Source organism: Aphelocoma coerulescens, chromosome 11 (assembly GCF_041296385.1).
Source record: "Aphelocoma coerulescens isolate FSJ_1873_10779 chromosome 11, UR_Acoe_1.0, whole genome shotgun sequence".
In the NCBI taxonomy this organism is placed as follows: domain Eukaryota; kingdom Metazoa; phylum Chordata; class Aves; order Passeriformes; family Corvidae; genus Aphelocoma; species Aphelocoma coerulescens.
The window spans coordinates 20472840-20487967 of record NC_091025.1 but is presented as its reverse complement, the minus strand read 5'-3'; the positions used below and the strand labels follow the sequence as shown (position 1 = coordinate 20487967).

Sequence of the window (15128 nt, the reverse complement as noted above, 5' to 3'; positions counted from 1 at the left end):
ACCTAGCTTGGTACTGGAGGAAGTAAGTTACAGTAGCACAGGGCTCATCATGGATTCATTTACCCAGTTTTTGGCTCAAATATTAGTGCCAGCAGGATTAACTATACCCTTTTAAAATTAGAAAAAGGAGATAAAAGGACTTAATTCAGTAACAGTTTTATTCAGAGAGAAAACTCACAGTTGCTTGCACTAGAAGCTATGACAGGCTACACTGATGAAGACAAGAAGACAAGAAGCTTAAATTTGCTGTAGTGGACAACGAGGTGAGGGATGGGGGACAGGGAGCCAGTAAATACCGTGCCTGCTGTGGAGAAGGGTCTGGCCTTCACTGCAAATCCTCTATGTCACTGCAAATGGAAAATGTCACATGGGAAAAAAAGAGACTCCTATTAATAAAGAGTCATTGGGGTAATGTGCACTAGAAGAGGAGGAGGGATTGTGTCTGGACTTATCTGCAAGGAGCTGTATGTGTTGCAAGAGCTCTGACTTTCTGCTTCTGGAAGACTTTTCTAACTCCAGTGTTAAAGTTCAGGGACCTTTCCCACATTCCCAGTGCTAGCTGGCAGAACCACCCCTTTGTAATGATTTCTTTTTAACAGTGACTTGTTTTATGCATGTGATTCTTGCCTGTCAGGAGCTGGTCAGACAGGCAGGAAATAGCCCAAAGCAGTCCAGTGCTCACTGTGTGGTAACTTTGAAACATAGATTTAGAAGAAACATAAAGATTTTAGTTACAGGCTAGTTGTATTGAAATTAGAGTAGGAAGGAATTCGGGCCCAGCTACAGTTAATTAAAATAGTTAGGAGAGCTGGACCTGAAATGGGTTTTAATATGTTAGTAACTGATTACCAAATAACTGATGATCTGTCATTTGTATGTTTGTTTAGCTGTGCTTAGAAAGAGGAATAGAAACATTGATAAGCTGGTGTAGGGAACAAGGACAATTACCAATTTCCTCCCTTGGTGGGAACCCATTCAAAAGTCACGCAAGAGGAAACATAGAGGTCACTAAAGTAATTAGGATTGTTAAAGTTCAGAAAGGCAAAAAGGTCAAAATGAGGGAGATGAGCTTACTTCATCTTTTTTAGGACCACTGACCCAATTCAAGACCACCGACTCCATTCAGAACACGCACTACGCATGCCTAATGACATTTAAGCTCATTTCCATATGAAGCAGAGAATGGGAGGTGTTAATGTTATAAATATACATTTGTATTTTGGATATTCATAATATTTGGAAATAAAAAGCTTTGTGTTTGCTTGGATCGGGGCCCTGCATCTTAGGGAGCTATCCCACACAGTGCCTGGCACCAAATAAAACTTACACTTTCTAACTCTAAACTGTTAGAGAGTTTTTGTCCATCTCAGTTGGATATCAATATTAGATCGATATTCATGTCTTGGTAAATCAACTTCTGGCCAAGAGGAAGGACATAGCCCCACTCACCCGATAACCTGTTGACCTACCCCTAATCTGAGATTTATGCCCCTTGCTAGCTTGAGAGGCAGTGAGAATAAAAAATGCAATAAACAAAAATGTAAAATATAAAATGGAAATATCCAGTAAACTTCAGACCTCCAGCAGGAGCCACACTACTTGCTGGGATTGCAGTCTCTCAGAACAGGACTTGCTAGAAAAGCAGTTTCTTGTAAAAAACTGCCTTCTTGTTCAGAACATTTAGGGCCCTGGCTAAGGCACAGACTGGGGCTAGGTCCTCACAAAAGTAAAAGTGAAGACTAAGGAGCTGTACATTAAGAAGCCTCCTAAAGCTATGCCAGCCAAGTCCAAAGGGGACGACAGTAGAAAATGTATCCAGCTATCAAATGGAGAGAAGCACAGGCCCTACAGTGCACCACAGCAAGGGTGAGCAGTGTCCTTGCTGCAGCACAGCACAAGCCTTGCAGGCTCTAATGAGACAGGCTGACTAACAGGGAACGGATATGGGAGACGGTCAGCAGGAGCAGGCCTCAGCCTTGGAACCGAGCCCAAATTCTGTAGCAGAGAGTAATAATGAGAAAGGCAAGATCAAAGGAGACAGCTCTAACAAAGAGGTGAAAGAGATGAGTAAAGACACGCGAGCACTTACCGAGCACTCGGCTCCTCAGTCCTTGCTTCCTGCTTGACCTCATGTTCTCCTGACTCTCTCCCATCATCTTTGTACACCTGAGCCTGGTGAGCAGGGACAGCCTGTAGCTGAGCTAGTGTGGGTATGTACTGCACGCCTGCTTGATACATCCACAGCCATTATGCATGGGTAATTTTTATTACCCAGGGGCATTTCTCTTTTACATATCCCTAGCTCAAATTTTACTGAAATCATTTTCTTTTTTATTGGCCTCTTACATTGTTAGAGTGCCCATGATTTCCCCAAGGTTAGATGATGAATGACAACACATCATACAAAGACAAAATACAGGCATTTGCCAACTATAAAACGGATTTTTTTTATTTGATATGTTTCCTTTTCTTGTGCAACAATGATAAGCAACCTTGATGGGATGAACAGTACAAATAGAAGTTTAACAAGCTCTCTTCTGAATCCAGGATCACACAAAATATAGATTTAGTAAAGATACTAGATTTCTACTAACATGATGGAGCTTCAGAGCATGGAGTAACTATTATAAAGACAATTTCAAATATAATCAGCTGGGTTCAATTCTGCAATTAGTTGTGCCTGGGCAGCCAGCTGAGTCCCTGAGAAGTTCCAGTGACCTTACTAAAATCAGTGGGAATCCAGAGACATAACCTTTAATCTCTACATTATCAAATGCAGGCTCCACTCCTCATCAGTTTAAGGATCTCCTTTTCCCATGGCCTCTCCCTTAGGCCAGCAGCACAAACACCAAACAGGCAGTACTTCCCCTTTCCCTCCCACCCTCCCATCTCCTTGTGAGCACTTGATAGCAGCAATAGCTCCCAGCCAACCCGGTGCTGGAGGCAGCTTTTGTACAGACAGTATTTTCTGTTCAAACAGGCATTCCCAGCTGCTCCTGGGGAACAGAACATGAATATCACTGCTTTTCTGGCTGAAGCTGTGTGATCTAAGCCAAGCTTCAATCTGACCAATAGGTCTTTCCTTAAAAAGCCAGGCAAGAAGCAGCAAGCAATGTGTGGGTGCCCACAGGCGGGTACCTGGGGTGAAAGTGCTGCTGCACCTGCAGGTGGAAGAGGTTCAGGGACATTATTAATCCAAACATACGAACAGATGTTTCCCCTCAAACATAATGCAGTTTACATGGGCAGCAGCAATTTGGCCTAAAAAAACCCCCAAAAAGACAAATTTATATTCAGATTAGAAACATAAAGTAAAAGAGGGATGATTTGAACTATTTTATTATGTCAAATACTTCCAGAAAATCCAATTATCAAAATGTCCAAGTGAACACTGCTATACTCACTGGTCTGAAGGTGAATATTTTGGGGGTAGAATGGTAGGATATGCAAATACCAAATGTTCCACACACTCCAGAAGTACTTCTAATCAAATACTATTCACCCACTTCTCCATACCTGTCCATACCCATCCTTACCTACCCACACCACACTGAAGGGAGAGCAGGTAGCCAATTTTACCTCACCACCTTCAGTCCTGGCTGCCGAGGGTAATGAGCTGCCACCTCAATTTTATCCCCCTTTTTGAAGAACAGATCCCAGCGAAGGTCACTGAAAGACTTCAGCTGACCCAGGGCTTTGGTTGATCCTTCTACCCTAATATCTTCTATTACTAGGATGGGTAAAAAAGAGATTCTTTTGTTAAAAAAAATACCAGAAGAACAAAAAATCCAGCAGAATAGAATTCTGAAGTATCAAACATAACTAACAGGGCTCTAAGGAGAAGGACGAAGCAGAAAGCATAAATAAGATGTAACCCAGAAGGACCTTTGAAACAAGTTACACACCTGAACTTTTGAACTCAATCTTCCCACTGCACTACCATGTATAAAAATGGTATGATTGATGGGTCTGAAATTCACATTTCAAATTTTGCAGGTGAGATTAAATTAGAGAAAACATCCAAACCATTTCCAATACCAGAGAGGTGTTAGATTGATTATACTCTTGGATTAATAAATGGTAATTGTAGATGCAAAAAGTCTTTTAAGTCTTCAAGCAAAGGACTTGCAGAAGAAATAACTATTATTTGGAAAGGCACTGGAGCAATCTACCTAATAAAAGAGATAAAGCTTACAGTGCAATATTGTTAAGGTTTTCAGCCAATGTACATGAAAAAATAGAGAATCAGATTGCAAAAGGAAGAATGGAGAGATAAAAGGAGCCACAGTTTTATTTTGTGAGGCACTGGTTAGATGTCGATCACTTCAATGTCAATCACTTCAATCACTGAAATGAAAATACATTTTCACTCTACCAGTATCAAGCAGAGAAGGAGTAATATAATTAAGGGTGTGCTCAAACGCACAGTGTAAAACCTCTGCTATCACTTGGAAGAGTCAACAGTAGAAAAGGCTATTCCACACAGGGAGTCAAGGCTCAGCTACACAACACTCCAGGCAGTGCCAGTTCAACGTAACCAAGCCAGCACAACGCACCAACTGAGGAGGGGTAACTCAGGTGTTTGCCCTGTCTTGAAAATATTCATGGACTGATTCATTCAAGGATTCGGGTAGGCATTGAGCTCCTCATGATGACTGTGTGTACCAGGTTAGCACAAAAGGTACAGGAGATGATACAAATCTGTGTAAGTCTTCAGCTATGTTTTTTAGACAAGTTGAAAATGGGAATCCCCAGCATTTCAGGATTAGGTAGCAAGTAAAAAGGATACAAGTGGAGTAGCTAGAAAATCTCATGATTGAGCTAATGTTTCTGTGCTTAAAGTAGGCTTTTATATCCAAAGTTCTGCCAATCATATAGAAATTGCTGACAAAACAATGATAGTCAAAACTAAGGGCTTAGAAATGCAGTTTTTCTTGAGTGATCATAATATTGATAAACAGACAGGCTGAGTGCTACGAATGCACAAGCCTGCCCATACCAGGTGCAAGATTTCTGCTCCTGCCTACACATACATAACCATGGTTGACTCTCACCTGTGTTCCTTTGGTTAGAACTATTTATTCGGGATTTTTTAAAGTCTTCATAAAAGTAGCATATATTCTATGGAGAAGTGAAATTATCAAAGTATTTGCAACACCTACTACCTTTTGTAGTCCTGGAGAAATCAATATTAGTCGTAGTATTATCCAGCATTACTGTGACAGAGCTGTGCTGCGAAAGCTTAAGGAAAAGCAGTGTTGGATCAGCTGTGAGGGCCAATGAGAAACAGATGCCACTCACCAGAATTTGTTTAATCTACAAAATAAAGTCCTTTTGTTCATGTGCAGCAATGGTTATGAAGTATTATATCTTGATCTATTTGTCACGAAAACGCTGTGTGATTTCCAAACCTCCCTCTACCCTTGGCATTTGCAAAAAAGGAAAGCTTCCTGCTATTCATATCATATACGTAATCATATATCCTGACAAACTTGTGGCACAGCAGTGCAGTAGCCAAGGGCTTGTGTAGCAGTAAGAGCAGCTTCTTTCACACATGCAGTCTTTGGGAGTTTGAATTGAAGCACAGCTGTCATACATGAAATCCCTATTTGTGCTTGGTCTTTGCATATTAAGTGCTTTAATTAATTTGAGCTTAATATTTTTAAATTGAATGTTAAAATCAATCCATCAGTCCAGGTACACTAATCAAGTTTTTATGGTCTTCCTGTGTTTACTGTATACCTTTACAAGTGTTTTAAGATGTGTTGGATGTATTTTTATGTTTTACTTGTATCTTGGTTTCAAGGCAGATTTTAGAAACCCCGGTTGCAACAAACAGCCCAGCCCCCCATAAGCACATGACCCTTATCTCAACTGATATCACCCCTCTGACCAGGAGGAGCCATTGGTGGACAGAGGTGGTCTGTCAAGGGGAAAACACCAACCGCCTTGAACCAGGGGGGCGGACTGTGGGCGGACTGTGGGCGGAGCAAAAGCTATAACAGGGAGAAAAAGAAAGACACGTGTCTCATTCTCCCATCCTCTCCAGCTTGCTAAGGCAGTGCTGGAGAAGCCTACCCCTTTCTAGGGGCCTTTTAGAAATAGATTTCTTTTTGACCAGCCTAAACTGCAAATTTATTTTTTTCTCTGCCTGAGGTTCAGAGCTGTCTTAAGCCTAAAGTTCCTGAATCCCTGCGCTCCTGGGGCATATCTCTCGAGCCATCTGGATCCCAAATTTTTATATTTTGTTAGTTTTTTGCAATTTTTCAACTTTTTTTCTGTTTTAATAAATTGTTTTAATTTCTACAAAGAGTTGCCTCATTCATCACAACTCTTTTGGGGGCTCTCCGGGATCCTATTTTTGCCCTAAAATCCAGGTATTTTGGTTAATTTTACTATTTTTGAATTTTTGCGATTTTTTTGGTTTTTTGGTTTTTCTCCTTGGATTTTCTGGGCTCCCACAAGGATTACTGCAGCAGAGAAAGGACACCTCCGGTGGAGAAAGACTTGTGGTAAGGCTTGAACCCTTCTTAAAGGGAACTTAGTTAGGGACTTACCCTTTTTAAGGGCTATTAGTTTTTGGGGAACCTCCGAGTGGAATTCCTTTTGTGAGAGAGTGTGTGGGGGGTTGGCCGCCCCCAGTGTGTGTGTGAGTGTGCTTGAAAGGGTTCATTTTTAAGGGCACCACGAGGGATCACCCTTTAGAGACACAGAGGGGAAGATCGAGTGTGGTGATCAGCCTTTCTGGGGGGAGGTTTCCACGTTTTAGGGGTGTGCGCAGCCCCAAATTCATTTTTATTAGTGTCTCAGTCTCCTCGGGTCTAGAACTGAGGAGAAACCTCATTTTAAACCCCTCTCTTTTTCTTTTCGCCGCGTGGTCGGCGGCCATTTTGAAATTTCGGGCCGCCGCGTGGTCGGCGGCCATTTTGAAATTTCGCGCCGCCGCGTGGTCGGCCGCCATTTTGAAATTTCGGGCCGCCACGTGGTCGGCCGCCATTTTGTGTCCTTTTAATTTGAACTGCACCCCTTTGCCGTTTTAAGTGCATGTGTGAACTTGTTTTAGCTGCACTCTTGTGGTCAGTGCTATCTAGCACCTTTATACTTCCTGTTTGTTTGGAGTGTTTGGGTTATTGGATTGTAGTTGTAATTTGCTTTATCTGCTTTAATCATAAGACACTACTTTGATATTTTGAATTACTGCTTGTGTTATTCATTATAATCTTTTTCCTTTAATTCGGTTATAAATATTTTAAATTTATCTCTCCTTTGCTAATAAAGACAACTCTTGTTTCTTAAATCTTAAGTATATATGTATAAAACTATCTAAATTTCAGTTATACTTTAACCAATTTAAATATTCACTAATTATTCTTTTTATAATTAAAATTAATATTTCTTGCACCATATTTGTTTCTCACCAGCCTGCCATATCTAATTTTTTTCCCACAGATTCGCCATCATTTATTCCCTTATATATCTACTAACCCTGCTTGCTTTTCTCTACATTAGTTGTATTGTATTTTATGCTTATAACTTTATTATCATTTTTTTATTGTGATAGTGTATTGAATTTAGGTTATTTTGTAATATTATTTCCTTATGCAATATTTTAATTGTTTTATATAATACAATACTTTGGTTTATTTAATTAGAAAAAAAAAAAAAAAAAAAAATATTTTTTTTCTTCTGCACTAGCTACTTGTTTGCTTCCCAGTAACAAAATGGGACAAGCGAATAGCAAAAAGAAAGACCTAATGAAGAAATACAAAATCTTCCCAGACAGTCCGTTAGGGCAAATGCTCCTAAAGTGGGAAGAAAATCTTTTAACTAAAGAAAAAGACCAGTGTCAAATGATTAGGTACTGTGTTTTTAAGTGGCCAAAACATAAAATTAACAAAGATGGACTCAGATGGCCCAAGTATGGGTCTTCTGAAAAATGGCTTTGTGAGGCTTTGCATTCTTATGTACATTACAAATCTCCAAAACATTCTGATGAATTAGACTATGCAAAAATTTGGTTAAATTATTGGCAAAAACAAAATGAAGACCAAAGCAAAAAAATAGAATTGGAAGAGGAAACTAAATCTAATTCAATTGGACTTAATAAAAATTCCAACCAAATTTTTTCCATTGCAGGAGAACACAAACAGAAAGAAAAACAAAAACCTAAATTAAATAAACCAAAGTGGGACCCCCTAGACTACCTTCCTCCAGTAACTCCTCCAGAAAGGAGGGTCCAAATTGAACAAGAAAGGGTCCTTCCTTCATCAAGCCACCCAATCGAAAGGGACTCAGAAAATGAGAATGAAAGTGAAAAAGAAAATTCTGTTCCTTCCTGCTCTCACAAAAAGACAACCAAACAAAGGATTTCTTCTAGCCAGGATGGCCCAGCATCTTGCACTAGAAAGAAATCATTTAAAACACCTGACTGTCCCACCTGCCTTAGCACTCCCCATGAGTCTAAAATTTTACCTCTTAGGGAGGTACCCATGGGAAATGCTCAAGGAGGAATTGGTTATGTAGTTGTACCTCTAGCTCCATCTGAGGTACGGGAATTTAAAAAAGAAATGAAAAGTCTGATGGCTGACCCCATTGGTCTAGCTGACCAATTTGATCAATTCCTCGGCCCTAATATTTATAATTGGGGAGAGATACAATCCATCCTTCACTCCTTATTCACCATTGAGGAAAGAAAATTGATTAGAGCTGCAGGAGTGACAGTCTGGGACAGAGAAAATAATTCTAATCAGGGCCCAATTGGAGAACAAAAATTACCACTGACAGACCCTGAATGGAACCCAAATTCAGAAGAGGGCAGGAGGAACATGAAAGACTACAGAAATTTAATTATAAAAGGGATTAGAGAAGCTGTTCCTCGAGTTAATAATATGAAAAAAGCATTTTGTGGGGAACAGGAAAAGGATGAGTCCCCAACAGCTTGGATGGCTCGGTTAAGGAATAACATTCAACTTTATTCTGTCATTGACTTAGACAGTGAGGGAGGCAAAACTATGCTAAAGGTACATTTTGTGCTTCACTCCTGGCCTGACATCAGAAAAAAATTAGAAAAATTGGAAAAATGGCCAGAGAGGGAACTAGATGAATTACTGGAGGAAGCCCAAAAAGTCTTTGTTAGGAGGGATGAAGAGAGGATGAAGGCTAAAAGCCGAATAATGAATAACAGTACTAATGCTCCAATCCACAACCCTCCTACACAAAGAACTTCCCAAAGGGGCATCCCACAACAGCAAACCCAAATCTGCTCTCAGCAACAGCCACAGGTTTGTGTTTGCAATAAACAACCTAACCCAATTGTTCAAAGACCTGAGAGGTTAATTTGCACATACTGTAATAAACCAGGCCACGGGCAGTGGTACTGTTTTAAAAAGCAGAGAGATCAAGGAGTCCTTCAAATGGAGGGACAAATTTTGAACAACTGAAGGGGTCAGGGGCTTTATTCTCTGGGGCAAAAACATCTTAAAGAGCCCTTGATAAAATTAGAAGCTGGACCCCAGAGACAACAAGTGGAGTTTTTAGTGGACACAGGTGCTGAAAGAACCTGTGTCACTAAAACACCTCCAGGATGTTTTATTTCTCAAGATACATTAGATATATATGGTGCTAATGGTGAAAGCTTTGCTGTTCCTGTAATTAAAAATGTAATCCTTTCCATACAAGGACGTACCCATACAGGGGATGTGCTATACCTACCTCAAGCTGGGATCAATCTTTTAGGACGTGACTTCCAAATACCTCTGAGGGTTGGGGTGGTACCGCAGGGTGGAAAAATGACCACTAAATTGTTTGTTTTATCTTTAGTAGATGAGCAACACATTGACCCGGTAGTGTGGGCCAAACCTGGCAACCGGGGAAAAATGGACATCACACCTCTAACAATTGAGTTGCTCCCAAATAGCCAGCCAGTACGTGTACCACAATATCCCCTCTCCAAGGACAAAAGAAAGGGCCTGAAGCCTGTTATCATGGACTTATTACAAGATGGAATTCTTGAGACCTGCAAATCCAGTTACAACACTCCAATTTTGGCTGTCCAGAAACCAGATAAGTCATTCCGGCTTGTACAAGATCTGCGTGAGGTCAATAAGAGAGTCCAAACCAGGTACCCACTGGTGCAGGACCCCTATACACTCCTGAGTCGGGTACCCCCAGCACATGCCTGGTTCTCTGTTATTGACCTTAAAGATGCTTTCTGGTCATGTCCTCTAGATTCTCATTGCAGAGACATCTTTGCATTTACCTGGGAGGATCCAGACACTGGACGGAGGCAGCAGCTGCGCTGGACTCGCCTGCCTCAAGGGTACACCGAGGCACCCACACTCTTTGGCCAAGCGCTAGAAGATTTGCTAAGTTCCTTTTCTCCACCCGAAGGGATTCAGGTAACTCAGTACGTAGACGACCTGCTCCTCTCTGGGGAACAGGAGTCTACGGTAAGAACTGCTACAATTAAGTTACTGAATTTTCTAGGGAGGAACGGGCTGAGGGTGTCAAAACCTAAATTACAATTTGTGCTACAGGAGGTGAAGTATTTGGGACATCTAATTGGCCATGGCACAAAAAAACTCAGTGCTGAAAGAGTAGAAGGAATCCTAAATCTACCACCTCCAACTTCAAAACGAGAAATCCGGCAATTATTAGGCCTATTTGGATACTGCAGACTGTGGATTGATCAGTATTCACAATCTGCCAAATTTTTATATGAAAAACTAATAGAAGAAGAACCTTTTAATTGGACTAATTCAGACACACAAAAATTACAAAATCTGAAAGAGAAATTAACAAAAGCACCTGTTTTAAGCCTTCCTTCACTAGAAAAACCCTTCGATCTATTTGTTAATGTGGAGAAGGGAGTTGCCTATGGCGTCTTGACCCAGGAGTGGGGAGGAGTCAGGAAGCCGGTTGCTTTTCTTTCCAAATTACTAGATCCAGTGTCCAGAGGATGGCCCGTCTGCATCCAGTCCATCGCCGCAGCAGCTGTTCTGGTCTCGGAGAGTCAAAAACTCATTTTTGGTGGAGACTTGACAGTGCATACACCACACTCAATCAAAACCATTTTAGCTCACAGGGCTGCAGAGTGGTTAACTGACCCAAGAATAGTCAAATATGAAGCCATTCTCATGCACTCAGACCACCTGAGGTTAGTTGTGTGTACACACCAAAATCCAGCTCAATTTCTTTATGGGACCCCATCAGAAAAAGAAATTGAACACAATTGCATTGAGATAATTGACATCCAGACAAAAGTCAGAGAGGACCTGGTGGACTGTCCCCTCAATGAAGGGGAAATCCTCTTCATTGACGGGTCATCTCGAGTGGTGGATGGAAAGCGATGCTCTGGCTATTCAGTGGTCGATGGACACCAAATGTGTGTGCTAGAAAAGGGCAGATTGCCACCAACCTGGTCAGCTCAGGTCTGTGAGCTCTATGCCCTAGAAAAAGCACTCCACCGACTAGCAGGAAGCATCGGGACCATTTACACTGACTCCAGATACGCTTATGGCGTAGTCCACACCTTTGGAAAAATCTGGTCCGAAAGGGGGTTCCTAAACACCAAAGGGAAAGATATCCTACATAAGGAATTGATCCTAAAAATTCTAAAAGCACTGCAACTGCCTCAGGTGATCTCAGTGGTGCATATTCCAGGTCATCAATCAGGAACCACAAAGGAAGCTCGGGGGAACAACCTAGCAGACTTGGCAGCAAAAGAAGCAGCAGTGGAAGAAGAGGTAAAAGTGATGGAAGTAAACCAACTTCCAACTAACACCACCACATCTGACACTATTCCACAAACTAACATTTTACCCACGCCCATTTTTACTGATCAGGAAAAACAGAAATTAGTTTTAATTGGAGCTAATGAGGATTCTCAAGGTCGCTGGTACTTACCAGATAAACGCCAAATTTTAAACAAAAATTTAACCCGAGAAATTCTACAAAATATTCACCAAAGCAATCATTGGGGTTCAAAGGCTCTGGCAGATCACTATCTCAGAACCTTTGGATGCACTGGTGTTTATGAAATAGCCAACCAAATAACCCGGGACTGTGTAATCTGTCAAAAAGTTAACAAAAAGGTAATGAAAAAGAACACGGGCGGAGGAATTGAATTAGCAATCAGGCCTTTCCAAAACATTCAAATTGACTTTACAGAAATGCCTCCTGTCCAGAGGTGGAAATACCTATTGGTAATCGTTGATCACCTTACCCACTGGGTGGAAGCTATTCCAACTGTCAATGCAACAGCCCAGACAGTGAGTAAGGTGATCCTCGAGCAAATTATCCCCCGGTATGGGATAGTCCACCGCATAGATTCAGATCGAGGTACTCATTTTACCTCCCAAATTGTACAACAATTGGCTCAGCAATTAGGAACAAATTGGAGATTACACACCCCGTGGCATCCACAGAGCTCTGGGAGAGTGGAACGGATGAACCAGACAATCAAGAACACCCTCACAAAATTAATGCTGGAAACAAAATGGACCTGGGTAAAATGCCTTCCACTTGCTCTTCTTAGAATTAGGACACAGCCAAGATCTGATTTGGGTTGTTCACCATATGAGATGTTGTATGGATTACCCTACCTTGCTACACCACAAGAGTTGAATGTGAAAGAGTGTGGAAACACCAATGTACAAAAATATGTACAGATAATTGCCAAAAATCTAGAGTTGCTAAGGGAAAGAGGTTTTCTACCACAAACTCCCCCACTTGATTTCAATTTACATCACATCAATCCAGGTGACTGGGTGTTAATAAAATCCTGGAAAGAAAAGTCATTAACCCCATCCTGGGAAGGTCCATTTCAGGTCCAGCTAACCACTGAAACAGCTGTCCGGACATTTGAAAAGGGCTGGACGCATGTCAAGAGGGTGAAGGGTCCGGTGGCACCACCAATTGAAGAGAAGAAACCTCCAGACAAACCATCAAACTAAACACCCTGTTTGAAAGCTCCACTCAGCATCCCTCACTCCAAGTTAATAAAATCCTGTACTCCCAGTTCTTCCCCAGTTATACCTCAGTAATAAGTGCTAGCTACAAGTTGTTAAACTAAGTTGAAAATATTTTGCTGTTAATTCTGTTCTTTGTTATTCCCTTTTACAGATTCTGCCTTCACACAACCATATTGTCACATCAACTGTATAGTAAGGCTCCATTTGAAGCCAGCATTCTCTTCCAATAACAGTCCAATCAGACTCCAAAATTATGGGCACGATAACTCTAATCTTTGACAAGGCCAACCCTAAAATAACCATGAGTTTCCAGAAGCCTGAGGTCACTGAAGAACCATCTGAAGGTGAGATGCCTAAAGAAAGGACGAAAGAAGCAAAGATGACAACCCCCACCAGCAGAGGCAACCCAAATGCTGACAGCTCCTCTCGGGTAGGCCAAAAGGGGAAAGTGAGCAACATCCTGCTACTGAGTGTCATCTGTCTCTGGGTCCTCTGGCCTCCCTTTACACAAGCAGCCGACAGCCGCTGTAACAGATGTTACAAGACTGTGTACCAGGCAGAAGGAGGCTCATTTCAAATTCGACACTTTTTCCGAGCACATACTTATGTTAATCCATCTTGTTATAACATAACAAGGTTGAGTATCTGCTCAGAAAAAGGTCACAAGTACTGGATTGGCAAAAACATTGGCACCCAAATACATAAGCAGAAGGGAGAGTGCCCCTCCCAAGACGATTGGCTCTGTTTCAATTTTAGATACATAACCAAGACAGAAGATTTGTTAAAAAGAAAGACCTATGACACTGACCTGATCCAAGAGGTGGTCATAGAAGAAAAGGAAAAACAAAAAGAAAACAATCCTTTGATGTCAAGGAAAAACTTGTTTATTGACCTGGCAGAAAGGATTGGACAACAGCTAAATTTAACAAATTGCTGGGTGTGCGGAGGAACTTTAGAATCGGAGAGTTGGCCTTGGCGGGGAGTCAGTCTTGGACCCCCCGATTTACTCCGACTGAGTAATCTCTCCCCCACAACCAGACATGACAATGAAACCTGGCTGCTAAGCAATACTGTTATTGGAGAAGAATGCATCTGGAGGAAAGGAAGAAAATTTTTAGAAGAAGTTGGTGAGACAATATGCAAAAGGTACCTGGTAACTGATGGGCAAAAACATTGGTGGATACCTCAAGAACCAGATGTATTCTGGTCTGCAGAAAAGGTTAAAAACAAAAACTGCATTTTGAATCCTGTTAAAAAACTCTGGCAGTGCTGGGATCAAGGAAATCCATATTCTGTCCTGCCACAAATTTCCAAGTACTGGATTACAGCAGCAAGTATACAACCCCACTTCTGGGAAGCACCACAAGACCTCTACTGGATCTGTGGTAACCGAGCTTATTCCAACTTACCACCTCGCTGGAAAGGGAGCTGCACTCTTGGAGCCATTCAACCAAACTTCCTCCTACTTGCTGAAAACGCTGGAGCCCACCTTGGAATCTCCCTTTATGATGAACTTTTCCGTACTAAGAGACATGTAATAGGAGGGACCCAGAGATGGGGAGAAGAAGAGTGGCCACCTGAGAGGATCCTAGAGACTTATGGACCTGCAACATGGGCACAGGATGGGAGCTGGGGGTACCGAACTCCCATCTACATGCTAAACCGGATCATCAGACTGCAAGCACTAATTGAGGTAATCACTAATGAGACCTCTCTTGCTCTTGAACTACTTAACACACAGCAAGGGCAAACTCGAGCAGCCGTGTACCAAAATAGGCTGGCATTGGACTATTTACTAGCTGAAGAAGGTGGAGTATGTGGCAAGTTTAACACCTCAGACTGCTGCATCCATATTGATGATCACGGTGAAGCCATCACCAAGATTACCCAAAACATCAGGAAACTAGCCCATGTTCCAGTGCAGAAATGGCAGCCCTTGATCACTTCTGAATGGTGGGAAAATATTTTCCAAGGACAATGGTGGAAGAAAGCTTTAATTATTGTTGGACTTTCCCTTACAGGACTTATTTTTCTCCCTTGTTTAATCCCTTGTTTCATCCGTCTAATCACCACTGTCGTCCAAGGCATGCCACTGATCCAGGATCTTCAAGGACAACAGCAGCGTCCACCATTCGCTCAAAAGATTATGCATATCAA

General features: G+C 41.7%; 1 protein-coding gene across 1 annotated transcript; it reads left to right on the top strand.

Moving 5' to 3' along the window:
- The first annotated feature begins 10821 nt into the window (after positions 1-10821).
- LOC138116893 (ribonuclease HI-like) lies at positions 10822-13242 on the top strand. Its single transcript, XM_069026720.1, has 2 exons — positions 10822-11744; positions 13123-13242. The coding sequence occupies exons 1-2, from the start codon at positions 11136-11138 to the stop codon at positions 13162-13164; spliced, it is 651 nt and encodes a 216-aa protein (XP_068882821.1). The 5' UTR covers positions 10822-11135; the 3' UTR covers positions 13165-13242.
- Positions 13243-15128: the final 1886 nt, after the last annotated feature.

What these genes read in the sequence shown, in the direction of transcription:
- LOC138116893 (XM_069026720.1), top strand. Translation starts at nt 11,136, where the DNA reads ATGCACTCAGACCACCTGAGGTTAGTTGTGTGTACACACCAAAATCCA. An exon ending in AAGCAGCAGTGGAAGAAGAG is followed by an intron (nt 11,745 to 13,122) that starts GTAAAAGTGATG and finishes TCCCTTTTACAG; the next exon opens with ATTCTGCCTTCACACAACCA.